Genomic DNA, 16,963 nt, shown 5'->3' on the forward strand with positions numbered 1-16,963 from the left:
GCAATAAACAATTAAAAAAACAGGGCAAAATTCAATCCCATACAAAAGACTCACACAAACTCTAGGCAGATATGAATGTGAGAGCAACTGGAGCTTAAATTGTAAACAAGGTTATTCCTCCATCCACTCTGCTGGATGCATTCTAGTGATTTGGCGGGGAATTTACTGCTCTCAACTGCAGGAAACTTGTTAATTACATAACTTTGCTGGCTTAAGACTGGAGCTGGCAGGATGCGGAAAATGTTTTTCTTTTTAAAACAGCCACCCTGAGTCAACTAAATCCACCATTTTGCAGAGCTTCACATATGGTTGTTGGGGTACCTTCCGATACACAATGACACAAATTAGCAGGCACTGGAGGTGGAAATTTCCCAGTTGTTCGTATTCTGATCATCAGAAGTTTGCCTGCACTCCTCATACCCATGTTAGTGCTGCTCAGCAGACTGCTCAGAAGGAGAAAAAGCATTCATAAAAATATTATCTCGCACTGTTGATTTTACCTAGGTTGCCATCTCCAAAGTCTGTGCCACTCTCTGTGTGGATCTGAGGGTCTGTATAAAGATCGCCAACTCCCTGGATATCAACAATAATGAGCTGGTGTCCTGAACGCTCAAATGTGAAGTGGCTAAAGGCCTGTAGGGAATTGTAAAATAATTAAGTGATGGAGAAGGAAATCAAGACAATATAAATGGGCGAACAGGATGTGAACGAGGAAACTTAATCCTCATTTTATTGAGAACAAGATACCTGACTTTATTTTTCTATTTTAATTTTTTTCATTGACACCTTAAAGACAATTCATTATGACATCCTGGGCCTGATTCACCACTGATAAACCAGATAAACCAGTGTAAAGTTGGAGTGAGCCACTGGTGAATTAGGCCCAGTGTAAATATAAGGATAATAGCTAGAGATGGAAAAGTCCTATTACAAGAGAGTCCATCCCTTGCAAATGTAGGGTACAGCCCTCTGAGAGGGAATCAATCCAAGACCACACTTGGTGGCAAATCCTCGTTGCCTTACTCATAGGAAGTCAACAGGACAGCTTGTGTAGGAAAGCCAGAAGGATTTGGCATGTGGCCTTTAATTTTAACTCAAAGGCAGGAAAGAAGCACAGTCTATTGTTGGCAAACTAACTGGCTGAACATTATTCTGCAGATTGTATGTGAAGCTGCATTATCCCCAATGAAAAATATTAACTAAAAACAATGGTGTAAGCCTAAAATTAAATACTTGGGGAAGGGAGGGTTGTTCCCCAGGACCAACGTGGGGAGGGGACCCTTTGTAAGCCCATCTCTAACATGGAAAGGGGGGCATGTCTCCAGCCTGGACCCCACATAGTGGAGAGTGGATGGGCTGTGAGGCAAGAATGGGAAGGCCAAGTGGGCGAACTGAAGGGGATAAGCATCGTTCCCTCCTCCCATACTGGGAATTCTATTTTCCGATGGAGCCCTACTCCTTTAAAAGTGGAATTCAGAGACAGGTGTTGCGAAGGACAGAACTAAGGAGAGCAGCAGCAGGATGTGGAGTCACAGAGGCTCAACACAAACAGCCCTCCACCTCTGGATCTCAGGGGTATGGAGTTTTGGGGGCAGACCCCTGTGTCTTCTGTGGGTAGGCAGACCCCATTCCCCAAGTGCCAAAGGGAAATGTAAGCATGTTCACAGAGCTTTCCTTTCTCTAGGGCCCCCTTGTGTGAGCTGTCCTATAAGGTGCGGTGATCTGGCTCTAGGAACATAATTAAGACTGCAAAATGTATGACTGGGCTCTTTAAATTTTGCATTTTAAATGTTCCAAGCACAAAAATAATCCTGCTCTTTTGCATACAGCTGGGACATTTGGCACTTCCTGGGAAGGCCTCCAGAAGGACTCTGTATTTAATTTTAGGCTTACACCATTGTTTTTAGTTAATATTTTTCATTGAGGATAATGCACTTTGTTTAGATAAACATTTTTAGTGCAGGAAATCTTATGAAACATTTTGTTCCCAACCTCTGAAAGAATAGTGCTGATTCCACAAGGTACAAAAAGCCAATGGAGGACATAAAACCCTCCATCCACATTTAAGCAACGAGGTGAATATTAGAAACCTTTAAAATGTTGCTTGTGTGGCGCTTTCTACCATTTGTTTTAATCCTTTTATTAGAACCATGAGATTTACATGGCTCACATGGGTTGTTTGTTTATTTGAGTAAGCTGCTTTATTGCTACAGAAACACAACTCCTGGTTCACTTATTCAGAGGCTGGAATTAATGGGCCAGATCCTCAGCAGGTGTAAATTGGCCAAAGACAACCGAGCTATGCTGATTTACACCAGCCAAGTATCTGCCCCCTTGTTCTTATCTATTATACTGATTTAGTAGAATACCATTCAGAATCTAAAGCTTGAACCCTTTATTTCTTTTAAAATCTGAGTTTGCAAAATCTGCCCCTGCTAAGGTTGGATATTAACTAAAATAAGGCTCAATATTACCAGGTGCTGAATGCTTTCACCGAGGTGCTGAGCACCCTCAACTCCCACTGAAGCCTGTGTAACCTGAGTATTCTAGGCAATCCTCAGGAAGCACTCAGAATCTTGCAGGATCAGGCCCTAAATGACAAAGCCTGTACTGTAACTGGATACATTAATTCTGCACCACCCTTGAAAATCTGCAATGTCTTTTCTTGGCAAAAACAAGTGGATTTCTCAGTAAAGCCAAGCAAATCCCTGCAGCAAGCAGCGAGCACTCCGAGCAGCGCTAAGGTCTCACTTGTGGGGTAAGGCGAATGTTGTCATCTCGTACGAATCCAGAGTTTGAGTTGTATTTGATGTATTTGCCCTCTATGTAATGTTCCAAATGAAAGAGGGGCTTTCCAGGTCTGTTTTTCATTTCAATAATGCTGGTCTGCACTATGTCAACCTGGGAAAGGAAGCAGGAAATTTTGACAAAGGAGCACTCCGTTCAAATCAAGAAGAAAGCATGTGAATTGTGCAGCTAAGCAAACTTTGGCAATGAACAGTTGCAAAGACTTGTTTATTTAACAATGAGAGTGAAGAGTCATGTGCTTTTGGGGTTGCTGGCAGAATTACATAAAGCAGCAGCAGTCCCTGAAAAACAACTCACTTCTATTTTTGCTTGAAAGAACAAAAGACAAATCCTTCGGAAAAGCTTTTAGCAGACATTGATTTTTGATTTTTACTGGGGACTTCTGAAGTGTCTTATGAACAATCTGTATACCCGCACTCACACACAGATGGACGTGTCATACAATTTGCAGTAACTAGTGCATGCACTACAGCAATGGAGTGAAGACCTGCCCTTTGTCTTTTACCATTCACAAATTCAGGGTGATTTTAGAAACCCCTACCTCCAAAGGAGAAACCATTACAGGTCTCTTTAAGTGATTGGATCTAGCTGATTAATTTGCAGAAGAACCTCCTGATGGCCAGTACATTTGCCGCTCAAAATGAAGATCACTTGGAAGTATGGGGGAAAGATCTCTTTAGCAATAAAGGGCTATTGCACCCTCAAATATGCATGGTCTGCTCCTCAAAAAGTAAATTCAGAGCCATACATGTGATTCCAAAGCCAGAATATGACTCTTAATTTTCATTGCTGGTAGATCCTTTTTCCATTCCTCAGACATCTATGTTTGGGAAGTTCTTGCCTCCTCTGAAATACCATCTATTAAGTATTTGCTAGGCAAACACAAATGTATTGCAGCTAGAAGTACATTTTGTAGCATTCCTGGTTCTCGCTACAGCAGGGATATCCCTGGAGCAGGTGTCTAGAAATCTTGACTATAATGCCTTAACTTTGCTTTTGGCTGTCCTCTGTTGGTAGGTTAAGTATTTGCATACAATGCCCTTAGAAAGCATGAACGCTTTCTGCACTTTTTCTTTGTTAAAATTCAACTACCATAAAAATAATTAATGAAAAATGTTCAGCGTGGGCCATACGGCTTTATCTGAGCAATTAATTGGCATTAACCTTAATGGGATTTGCACAGATAAATCCCTATGAACTGGTTTGAAAACTCACCCCTTAAAACAGAAAAACTGAATTTCTTGCTCATTGGTTCGCTTGGTGCTTTGTGGTACCTGTTTTGGTGGCTTGTGCCGGTTATACTCCTCTCCCCAAAGTTTTGCTTCCATTTGAAGTCGGACATCCTCAAAGTATACATCCCTGTCTACAGTCTCGATGTATCGCTTGGCAACATAGTTAAATGCACCTTTCCAGTTCTGAGTGTGTAAAAAATTGGACAGCTTTTTCCTGCAAGGCAAACCAATTGCAGATAAAAGGGGAACTGAGAACTTTGATTCAATATTTCCCATTCCCTCGCCTCCCAAAACACCAAAATTCAATGTGCCAAATTCTTCCCTCAACAGCAACCTACATCGGGATCTGACTGATGAGTTTGAACAGATATTCGAGCTGAAAAAGACATTTGAGCACATATCAAGGAGGAGGGAGAAAGCAGCATCTTGCATGAACGCTTTGCAACATGCTAAAAGACAGCCTGCACACAGCAGAACAAACACATGGCTCGGCTGCTGTTATGTAGTACTGCTCCCTACCCTCTCACTTCCCTTCTGATCTCAAACCAATGCATGAGTCAATGGTGTTTGTCTCAAGCACTTGTTCTAAGCCAATCACTTTGTCTTGCAGAAAATTAAAGGTGATTTTAAAACTTTAACAGAGAGGAAACAGCCCTTTTCTCCTCTGATAAGGGCAGACTTCTGCTTATATAACACAAGAATAGCTACTCAGTCACCTTATGGCGAGCAACAGGTGTTGCAGATTGGAATCCTTTTGCTGCACCTCTAAAGCTCTGTCAACATATGAGTCCTTAAGATGTAAACACTTAAGAGTGAAGAAAGAAAGACTGACTGCAGAGGGATTGCTGGATGCCAACTAATGCAAGTGCATGGGAGGCTGCAGGGGATGCCAAAATACAGGTCAACTAGAAAACAATAGGTTTCTAGACCTCACAGGCAATACTTTTGAGTTTGGGGACCTCTATTCCACTCACTCGCTCCTTTCCCCAGCAGGCCAATAGTAGGGTGTGTTATGCCTATTCATATGGGGCTTAGGGAGAAAGAAAGAAGGTGCACATGGTCTTTCTGCTGGGTGATTTAATTTAACAGAGGTGATGATAAAAGATCTGAAGACAGCCCAGAAGCAGAAGCTCCTGGCAAAATTGGGGGTGAGCAGCAGCAGTCTGGAGGATGAGGTAGGGAAGGTAAAGTAGTGTCTGAAGTCATGTCCAGCTAGCTCCTGGTGGTTCTCAAACTATGACCAGTGGTCAGCGATGGTACACAGAACCTTTTTGGTGATCTGCAGAATGACACTTTTGAGAGCCAAGCAGTGCCAGTTAAACTCCTCTCCTTCCCAACACGTTGGGAGTGGAGGGGAGCCCATGAGAAAATTGCACTACTTGGCAAGTAGTGCAGAGCGAAAATATTGGAGAGCTACTGCTGCCCAGGAAGGGAGCCCACCACACACCTGCTGGGGCAGACAGACAGTGGCTGTGACACAGGCCCTCAAAGGAAGGGGTAAACAGGCAAAAATGAAAGATTCTAAGAGTTCGAACAAGGGTTTCAGAGCAGCTTGGCTCTCCAGGGAATCAATCTCTTCCTCCAAAGAGAAGCCAGCTCACATGCTCTCCTGCAGCCAGCATTCTCCACTGTTTGCTAAGCACCTTGCTGCCATTCTACTGAGTGTGGGGGAAAGAGATCTCCATGCAAGTCCACAGCAATCAGAATAGAGCCCCCTGAGTCATAAGGACATAAAAGAAGAGGCTCATGGATGAGAAATATCAACGAACAACTGTAAATGAACTCTGTAAAATCCAGGAGAAAGGAAGCTAAAGAAACACACATGTGAAACTTGTTGGAGAACAAAAGTTTGAGGTAGTGACATAATGGTGAGATGCAATTTACATTGACAGTATCTTAGGCCAGGGACACAAAGAGGAATTTGGTCATTTACAAACAAGAGCTGAAAGCAAACAGGACAAACTAAGACTTGTTGCTTCCAAAGCTTCCACTGCATCTGGTTTTGCATGAACAGAAACTGTTCGCATTGCTTCTAAATCCACTCAGGCCCAAGTAGCGGGTTTAACGGTTACTTTGTCCTGTTTACCTGGATATTCAGTACATTGAGCTGCTACCACTTGGAAGCTTCTCTCTCTCTCTCTCCCCGTAAATGAAACCAGATGTTAAATCCCAATCATCTGGATCCAGCAGTCAGAGAGAAGGGGGAGCTGCTTGAAGCATGCACATGTGTACTTTCTAGGAGACATTAGCATCCGGAGACTGGAAAGGGAGGGGATTCTTTTCTAGTGCAAACAAATCTACTGCAAGGTGCTGGTACATATAGCTGTATCCTCAAACATTCTCTGAGCAAAGAGAAACCCTCCCCATCCAGCAATTTCACTTATTGGGAAGAATGATTCTTCTTCTTCTTCCAGTTCCACCTTGCTTAGAACACAGTCATGGTGATTATTCTATAGCATCTGATTCACGTTTAACTCTCAGCACGATAGGCTTCTGGTTAGAACTGGGAATTTCTGGTATCTCTTTCCCCTGATTCCAGCTATTCCTCCCCCTTATATCTGCATAACCATGGGCCTGCATTTGCCCTCCAAGAGTTGCAGACCCCTGCAGTCCCATCCCATTCAGGACCGTTCCAGCAAACTGGTAACCCACTGTTCTAGGAACATCTGTGTGAGCGGCTAAGCTACAGCAGATGGTGGAAGAGGCAAGTTCCAGCCCTAACTTTTATGGATCTAAGAATTAAGCAACTAATTATGTCTGTTTGGGACTATTCAAAGCTACTGTTCCAAGAGTGCTCCAGGAGAGATCATGCCTCATCTCCCAGCATTCACCAAGCATGCTCACTGCATCCCCCGAGCACACTCACTCTACTATCCCTTAGGAGAATGCAGCACGCTGTCCCTTCTGTGGTGTTCTCTATGCTGTGTCTAGTACCCCGGCAGGATACAGGGAGAAGGAAACAACTGCAATTGTGCCTGGCCTCTGTCAGAGAGCATAGCTAGGAGGCTCCTTGTCCTCCTTTCCTTGCACACCCATGCAAAGGCCAGGCACAATTTGGCCCTCCCACTGGGACTGTAACCTGGTTCTCCACCCAGCCATGCTCTCACCCAGCATTCCTTCCCCCATGTCAGAGAGAACAATTACATTAAAACTGCTGCACTCACAACTACAGGAAATGCTACAAGGAGGCCAAAAAGAAAAAGCCAGTGGACGCTTACGTTCTGAAGCACTCCCGCATTGCTCCACGGCCAAAGGGCTGAAAAAAATCCAAAGACAGTCACTACCATAAAGTTAATCTTTAACAGTATTTGATATTTCCACAGCCCCTTTCCTCCTGCAAGATACCCAAGCACCTCACAAATTACCCACATACAACACAGCTTGAAATGTATCCTTCTCTGAAATGGAAGGTGGTAACCAATTGGCCCAAAGTAGAGGGGAAGGGGAATTTGGGGAAAGGCACCTGGGGCAAATCTCCCTCTTCTAAGGAAAAGTGCCATGGATCTTTAATATCTCTGCAGGACAGACAGGTTTTTGCTCTTTAAGGTCTGATTCAAAATATCCGTCCAGGCTTGAGTTAGCTTTTTTGTGACTGCCCAAAACAGCTGACTTCAAAATTCCCAAATTTAGCCCTGGGTGTCCAATGTGACCTGCAGACTGACACCACTCTAAATACATTCTGCAGTAACATGGACCAAGCAGCTCCCAAAACAAGTGACTCCTTGTTTTAAGCAGTAGGTGATGGTGGTCCTGCCCTCATCAGCAGAAAACCCAGGCAGTTTTTTCCCTAAGAACAGAAATTATTTGGAAGCCTCAAAAAGACAAAGCTGGCCAGACTGCCAGGCAGTGGGCTATGGGTTAGAGTCCTGGGCTCTGCCCAAAACACCCACGCCAGCAGGAGTGGGGAGTGCTGAGGAGGCAGCATGCTGAACTCCTGGATGGGAGTGTATGCCTCACGTCACTTGTCTTTGGTTGGCAATTGCATGGCTGCTGCTGGGCTGGGGAAGAGCTGCCCCTACATGCTGCTCTACTCCAGTGAAGGGAAGAGTACTGTGCACAGACCCTTAAAGGAAAAGCAGAGGAATAAAATGAAGAGAATGATCCTGAGGCTTGGAAGCCCCTGTTAAAAAACCTCTGTTAGGCACCTTCCCCTAGCTTAGTCTATATTAAGAAGGAACTAATAAATACCCCCACTACTACTACTATTAATAGAAAAGACAGAGACAAATGTGCTCTTACTTGTGAAGCCATTTTGATGAGAACTTCATCTTCGACCCACTCCCCAGTAACTGCGTTGTACCTGCACAATTAGAATTCACACCTCTTAGTAAAATGCACAAGGAACCAAAGACTTTCCCCCGTGTCACAGCTGATCCTAGCTGACTGGGGAGTTGATGTAAAGTTCTGTAAGATAGAGCAGAGAGAAGAACTCTGAGCCTCTCCACTCCCCAAATCTATGTGGTTGCCAATATACGACTTAGGAAAGAACACTAGCAAATGGCCTCCTCAGAGGGCCACACTGAGGCCACCCTGTGGCTCGGCCAACAAAAAGCCCTCTACTCCAGAGCCCATGTAAACTCTGCAGCAGAAACTAAGACCCTGTCCACACTACAAAATGGGCCTGATCTGCTGTTATGTTAAAGCTCCTCCAGGCTGCTCTTGCAGGGTATAGAGGGTGGAAATGGTCCTCCGAGAATATCTGCTTCACAGGGGGCCTCCCTGGCTGGTGCAGAGCTGGCCTAAGATCTCTACACCGGCCCTGGCATAGGGGTGGATTGGTGGCACAACAGGGGTATGACCTGAGTGCACTGGATTATGGCTATTCTCTGCCTCCCAAGGTCCACAGGGGACTGTGAGAAGCAAAGCATAAATTAGAGTAGCCCTTAGGTTACTAAATCTTACACCAGGAGCTGGGCATGCCTCTGCGCAACCCTAAAATATAGGGAGCACAAAGCTGGCTTTGCCCCTCCTCTCCCAAGCACAGGAACGGACTAACTAAGAATCAAGACCGTTGTATCCGCAACACATGATTGTTTCTAGCTTGCCTTTCCTGACCAGCCTGGATAGATTCCCTCCTCCACCCTCAAAAACCATGCCAGCCCAGCCATTCTATCTACAAGTTACTTCCCTTGATAGCCTATACAGCACAGCTTTCAGGGGAAGCAAAACCAGACCCTGCTCTTTTTATTGGGCTATTTCAGCACTTTCATTATTAAAAATGCACAAGAAGTAAATAAATGTCAGTGCCTCAAATTTCAAAACATACAAAACGCTTCATGGCTGTGCAGTGTAAATGCTTTGGCAAAGCATGTGCCCAAAGTACCATACGCAGGTCAGGGACCAGGACTGGTTTCAGCACATACACTATGCTGTGCTATTCTGTTCCTTTTAAGGGTTTATGTTCCAGCCTCATGGAGCACTGCTGCACGTCCACATAAAGGGCTTGGCTACACTTACGCGGTAGTTCGGCGGCTGGCAATCGAACGTCCGGGTTCGATTTATCGCGTCTTGTCTGGACGAGATAAATCGAACCCAGAAGTGCTCGCCGTCGACTCCGTTAATCCTGCTCGGCGAGAGCAGTACGCGGAGTCGACGGGGGAGCCTGCCTGCCGCGTCTGGACTGCGGTAAGTTCGAACTAAGGTACATCGACTTCAGCTACATTATTCACGTAGCTGAAGTTGCGTACCTTAGTCCGAATTGGGGGGTTAGTGTAGACCAGGCCAAAGAAACTGCTATTTCAGGAAAGGCACAAAGTGTTACAAACAGGCAGAACTGTTTATAGCTTCAAATGCCATAATGATTTTGTTTCTTTCCTTATTGGATTAATTCTAAGGAATATTTATAAATCAATCAGCAACACCCTTCTCATTTACTTCCAGTCTGCTTCTTGCAATGCTGGGATTTAGACATGGCTAAAGTGGGAGAGATTCTAAAATGTTACACTATTTTTTGAGCGAGTACAGTCTTTATAAATGCTAGTTAGTTTCATTTTAGACATATTCTTGCCATGGACTTATTTACCTAGATAATTACACAGACTGTATAAAAAAAATGAACATAATCCTTTGAAATATACACATGTAACCCAATGGAATCTGCTTAACATCACTATTAGAAGTAGAAACATCTACAGACCTATAACGTGTGGCATATTCTGTTTCAATGTCCTCAAGATGAAATTCTGCCCAGGGATCAGGCATGTGTTTAGCTTTCTCAATGGCATGTTTCCAGGCTTCCTACAGAAGTTAAAAACTAGCAGGTTATTTATATCGAACAACAACCCAATGATTACAAGCTTTATAATCACATTATCTACTGTACCTTTGGACCTCAGTGTTGTAAAGAAAAATACGCAGGCAGACTCCTGTGCTCATGTAGAGTCAATGAGCTGGGGGGGGGGGGGGGGGGGTGCACGGACCAGCTTGCATATATTGCTTTAAAGGATGAGAGCCATATTTTCTAATTTCATTCCCCTCCCCTTTCTCTAATTCAGTGGTCCCCAAACTTTTTCTGCCATGCTCCCCCTTACCCATAATGGAACCTGTCCGTGCCCTCCCCCCGGGAACTGCAGCCATGGCTGGGAGTGGGGCCATAGTAGGGGCCCAAGCTGCGGCTGGGCCAGAGTGGAGCTGGGGGCAGAGTGGGGCTGGGTGATACTTCCTCCCCACCCGCCATGGGGGCTGGCCGTGGCCTCGCCACGGCTCCCGAATGTTCCTCTAGGAGGGCACGCCCCACTGCTTGGAGACCACTGCTCAAATTGATATTGGTTGGGTGCAAAACACCATTCAACATTTTACAGTTTCAAGTGCAATGATAAAAAGCACAGAAATGTAAAGCACCAGATTCGATTTGATTTATACCACAGTAAATCCAAGTGAGAATTTGGTCTAATACACACAGGTATGAACCGAGCATAACTTGCATAAAATGCAGTAATTTTATAATTTTCAGTGTTTAGAACAGCTATCTACAATCACATTTAATAGCCAATGTTAATGTTAGAGACATTTACTTAAAGAGAATTACATTTTAATTGGAAGTAACATGTCCTATCAGTGCAAGTAAAGAACAAGCCTGCTTTGCACAATATCATCAAGGGAAAAAAAGCTTTGCAAAAACCAAGGCCTCAAAACTGAGCTCACCACAAGATGCAAAAGCAGAAGAAAGTAGTTATGTAAGGGAAATGGATGATTATTATAGTTCCAGACAAGTAGCTATTTCAGTCTCCATCAAGTCACAGTAACTCTGAAAATGCATATGTTGAAAATTCAATAGTTGTTTCCACAAGCCACTCTAAATGCTTTTCTCTTAACACTTATCCTGTCCCCCTATTTTCACATTACACTATGCCCAGAGCCCCGGAGGTCCAATCCGCCACAGTGTTAAATGCATTCTGCAAGATGCCAAGTACCTTCAATCACTACTCATGTGAATGAGTAGAGTGCTCAGCACCTTGTCGGAGTCACTCAGCACCCTTGACAGCCTGGGTACTTTGTGCCAGCTCCTATCTGAATCTGTGGCAGAAAATACTGATTTTTGGAGCACTGTTTATCACTTCTGTGACTGAATTTGCAATATTTAAAAATAGTTTTAATTTTTTTTTAGAAATTAAATATCAACAAAAGCTAAACAATTACAATACAAATATCTATCAGCACTGAAATTCCTTTGCAAACCTTTATATTGTATAATAGTAGGGACCTTTATAAAATAATTTACATTTTCAACAAGCAGGTCCATTCTATTCCACTGGCAAAGCAGCATATTCTAAAAGCAAATAAAAAGCCCCACCTTCTCCACCCATAAAACCCGGCCCTACATAAAACACATTAAATGAAATCAGTTAGAAAATAGTCCCTGTTTGTCACATGACAATATGGGCTGCTTGATGTCACATGATCTGATGAGCTACATGGGAGGCTCCATTTGTAAGCTATGTATAGGAACAAGTTGAATAAAAACAGGGACACACCCTTATGCTCCACTGAAATATACCGGATAATTTCCAAGGAATCATGTGGTCATGGGGTGTAGGAAGGAAACTGGCCTTTTTGTGGTGTTTGGAGAGTGGCTTTATACCCTTGTCTATGGATTTCACCCTGGAAGGTGCTGAGAGCCCCTGAAAGGTACTGAATGAAATTAATGGGAGTTGAAGATGCTCAGCACCTCATAGGTTTGAGCCCTACACTTGTATTCTGGTTTTCAAAACAGAGAATCAGCATTAAGAACACCAATTATGCAAGCATCACATTTCTTCTGTTTTAGATTACACAAGGGTGACAAGTTAGAAAATATAAATGAAATAAAAATACTCTAACATCCCCTTTGTTCTTGTTAACAATAGGAAATAATGTGAAAAAAACAACTATGTACACATTTTTAAAAGTAAATGCCTATTTATGATGGTGAACAAAAGATAAATTACAAATAACAAAAAATTCTTCAAGGTGATGTTCTGCTTCAGTGATTTCTATGGGTGGAGCTGCATCAGTTCTTCTAAAGTATAAAATAATGAATCAAAATACCATTTTTTAAAAAAAGTCTTAAAGCATCCACTATGAAAGGTTCCATTTTAACCTACTCGACTATGGTCATCCACAGAGCCATGCTTAGATTGTTGCTGTGTGTCATTCTAAAGAATACACGAGAAACATTAAAATAGGAAAATGTACATAAGACAAATGATCAGTTAAGTGCTTCCTTTTTTGCTAAATGAAAAATGTCCCTTTCCCACTTAGGATAGATCTACACTGCAATTAGACACCCACAGCTGGCTTGTGCCAGCTGACACAGGGCTCAGGCTAATGGGCTGTTTAATTGTGATGTAAACATTCTGGCTCAGGCTGGAGCCCGATCTCTGTGACCCTCCCACCTTGCAGGGTCCTAGAGCCCAGGCTCCAGCCTGAGCTGAAACGTCTACACCACAATTAAACAGCTCCTTAGCCCAAGCTCCAGAGTCCGAATCAGCTGGCATGAGCCAGTCACGGGTTTTCAACTGCAATGTAGACATACCCATAAGCTGTTTTTCAAAATGTGCATTCCGGAGTAAAATAAAACCTTAGAGTATCTGTGCACAAATCTGTTCAAGTCAATGGAACTGCATATGTAAGTACAGGTTAAAGCACTGGAGACATTATTTGGTAGAAAGATTGAGGGGTCTGATCCTGAGAAGAACTGCATCAATTTGAAGTCAATGAGAATCTGCCATTGACTTTGGTGGGAACAGAATCAGGCCCAATGGGAGTTGATGTTGCTTTGCAGGACCAAACTCAAAATCATAACAGAATTTGGCTCGATATACTGTATATACATGGAGACAACAGCTGCATTAAAATTCCCTCACCCTCCTCAATCATTAAATGGCACATGATTCTATTGCCATTTTTGTAGTAACTGATATCTATCTAGAATTAAAATAGATAATAGCTTGCAAAAATTTCTACAGTATTAGAATGTCAAATACATTACAGTTAATCAACTGTGGTGGGAAAGTCAACATGTCTACCACGTTCAGAGGTACAGCATATTTGTACATACAGACCCTGTTAGCTAATTAGAGCCCTGCACAGATACAAAATTTGTATCTGGATCAGATCCACAAACATCGTCTGCAGATATCTCTCGATATCCAGAGATTTGCAGGGCTCTACTAGTTACTCAAGGCCAAAGCATACTTTTTTTGTTCGTTGGTGACTGCAAATTTAAAAAGTCACAAAACAACGTCCATTGAAAAACAATTTGCACCAAGAATTCTACAATGCCTACTCAGTTTGACCTTCAATACTTGATCCATGCAGCCCACTAATATTGCTATTTTCTGTTACTAAACCAATTGTATTATAGGCTAGATTTAAAGATTCAGAACCTGATCCTGGAAGATGGTAGGTAACTCTTGTGAGGTGCTAAGTGACCTCACCTTGTAAGAACTTCAATGGAGGCATTCAGCTCCTTGCAAGATTAAATCCTCAGAATGGAATTTTACATATAATCTTTTGCCTGAAACACCTCGCACTATTAGCAAATGTTGAATCTGCTGGGATGTTGAATCTGCTAGTGGTTTCTGCTTATTCCTGGAGACAGATGATTTGTTAGCCCATGTAACTATACAGGATTTGGGAGTGGCTCAATTGAAAGAGCATGAGGGTGTACGGTGAGCAGTTTTGGGGTAGGAATCTAGGGGGAACCAAGCCCGGGGAGCTGAATTTGATATTATCATCATTATTGTTAATTACTTTGCTAATAAAGCTAAGCACCCAGAAAGCAGGTCAGTTTTTGACTCCATACAGTGTGTGGAATTTGTTTTAGAGCAGGTTGGGAAGGACAACTCTGCATACCTAGCTAGCCTATCAACTAAATGTACGAAGCAGTTTTTTCCTCTCTTTGTACTAGCTAACCCATATATTTCTCATTTTCATGCTCAGGATCACTTATAGTTTAGTAAATATCTATTTGACCACAAGTTTATTAAACTATCTTCAAATCCCAAGGACAATATTATTGCAAAATAAAATAAAATAAAATAAAAAAAACATGCTTTGTTGAACGGTCCTGTTTTCACCACCCAGTGATTTATCACATGTAAAAAATATATTAATGCAAAATTACAGCTAGCATTTTAAACGCATAAAAATCAGGAAGTTCAAAGTTATGGTTCCTATAGCAACTTCAGCTGACTTCCTTACCTGCAGAGAATATTTTGTATTACTGCATACAGTATTTAATGCTTAATACATACAGTGAAGATGGGTAAAAGTAGAAACTCAAATTCAACCCCCTTCAATTTTTGGGGATCAGGGCATTCAATCTGAATCTGAACCTGTTCTTCTGGTTTTAGTTTCAGGTCAGATCCAGTTTCTTTTTCAGATGAGGCCAAACTCTTACAAGAATTGCCATTTCACAAGATTTCAGCCTCAGGGGGTGAGAAGCATAAAATAACAGCTGATCTGGCACGATTTCTGCCATTTTGGATTGAAACCTTTCATAAACAGACTGCGAGATTTCAGCACTGTCAAACCTAAAACCCAAGCCCTAATCCCATACAAATTTTACTCTGGATGTGGACCTAAACACTGATTCCTGAGCCCATCTGTAATACAAGTAGAATCTTTTAAACTGGACACCAGCCTAATATCCGGATGAAGAGGCCATTAAAAATAGTGTGAAGAGACGTATAAAATGTGCTGAATAAAGTTTATACTCATTTCATTTCATCTTCACTTGGCAACTTCGTCATTGACAGACATGAACTAAAAGTCTCTCACCTACTAAATACCTGGTTAAACACCACTTAACCACTTGGCACTGAACAAATGGGTCCCTCACTACATGGATTTTATGCTAATTCTGTCTCATTGAAGCACTAGTCATTGCAATTTGCTACCACTGGGCTAAACTGAATACCGAAGGCTTTGTCTAAACTACGATTTAAAGGTGTGTGGTTAGGATATGTTAGCGGACATGTGCTAACTAACAAGTGGAAGGGGGGAAGCAGTAGACGTGATCTATCTTGATTTTATTAAGGTGTTTGACAGTTACACGTGACATTTACATGAGAAAACGAGGGAAATGTGGTCTGGATTAAATTACTATAAAGTGAGCGCACAAGTGGTTGAAAGACCATATTCAAAGAGCAGTTATCAATGGTTTGCTGTCAAACTAGAAGGGCATGTCTAATAAGGTCCTGAGTCAGGTGCTATTCAATATTTTCATTAATGATTTGGATAATGTAGAGGAGAGTATGCTTATAAAATTTCTGAATGACACTAAGCTGGGAGGGGTTGCAAGCACTTTGGAGGACAGAATCAGAATTCAAAATGATCTTGACAAATTGGAAAAATGGTCTGAAAACAACAAGATAAGATGAAAATCATTAAAGACAAGTACCACCCCTAGAAAAGAAAAATGAAATGCACAATTACAAAATGGGGAATAACTGGCTAGGTGGTTGTACCGTCATGGTGGATCACAAATTTCAACAGGAATTAATGTGATGCAGTTGCAAAAAAGGGCTAATAACATTCTGGGGTTTATTAACAGGAGTATTGTATGCAAGACATAGGAGGTGATTGTCCCTCTCTATTTGGCACTTGTGAGGCCTCAGCTGGAGTACTCTCTCCTATTCCAGGCACCACACTTTAGGAAAGTTGTCGATAAACTAGAGATAATCCAAAGGAGAGCAACAAAAATGATAAAATGTTTAGAAAACCTGAACTAGGAGGAAAGTTTAAAAAAAACTGGGCAAGTTCAGTCTTGAGAAAAGAAAACTGAGGGGGAGATCTGACAAATCTTTAAATATGTTAAGGGCTGTTATACAGAGGACAGTTCTCAATTGTTCTCCATGTCCACTGAAGGAAGGGAAAGAAGTAGGGGGCTTAACCTGCAGCAAGGGAAATTTAGATTAGATATAGGAAAAACTTTCTAACTATAAGTGTAATTAAGCTCTGGAATAGGCTTCCAAAGGAGGTTGTGGAATCCCCATCATTGGAGGTTTTTAAGAACAGGCCACCTGTCAGGGATGGTCTAGGTTTAGTTGGTCCTGTCTCAGCAAAGGGGGCTGGATGTAATGGACTCTCAAGGTCCCTTTCAGCTCTAGATTTCTATGATTGTATGTTCTAAAAATCTACCGTAGACAAGGCAGTGTTTAACCTGTGCTCCCTCCTAGGCTTCAACTCAACCAGTTTAACACACTTTAAATTCTAAGCTGCATTGTCCACACTAGACTTTTAGGTCTTGTCTTCACTAGAAAAAAAAGTATATTTTTAACATTAACATGTTAAAATACTAGTGTAGACAAGGCAGTTGTAGCTGGTTGAGGTTAACCCTGTTGGTGAGCTGAGGGATTATGTCAAATAGCTAACATGTTAAAAACATCTACATTAGGATTTTAACACGTTGTCATTGGGTGCCCACCTCTCAAGCACCC

General features: G+C 42.3%; 1 protein-coding gene across 1 annotated transcript in view; it reads right to left on the reverse strand.

The window, feature by feature from the left end:
* EEF2K (eukaryotic elongation factor 2 kinase) overlaps positions 1-16,963 on the reverse strand; it is a 41,104-nt gene that overhangs the window by 12,423 nt on the left and 11,718 nt on the right. Inside the window, exons 3-8 of the mRNA XM_065411928.1 lie at positions 10,177-10,277; positions 8,280-8,340; positions 7,259-7,296; positions 4,083-4,254; positions 2,752-2,901; positions 501-633 (exon numbers count right to left, since the gene is read on the reverse strand). Coding sequence (XP_065268000.1) covers positions 501-633; positions 2,752-2,901; positions 4,083-4,254; positions 7,259-7,296; positions 8,280-8,340; positions 10,177-10,277 — 655 coding nt within the window. The remainder of the gene's footprint in view (positions 1-500; positions 634-2,751; positions 2,902-4,082; positions 4,255-7,258; positions 7,297-8,279; positions 8,341-10,176; positions 10,278-16,963) is intronic.

This window comes from Emys orbicularis, chromosome 10 (genome assembly GCF_028017835.1).
Source record: "Emys orbicularis isolate rEmyOrb1 chromosome 10, rEmyOrb1.hap1, whole genome shotgun sequence".
Classification (NCBI taxonomy): Eukaryota; Metazoa; Chordata; order Testudines; family Emydidae; genus Emys; species Emys orbicularis.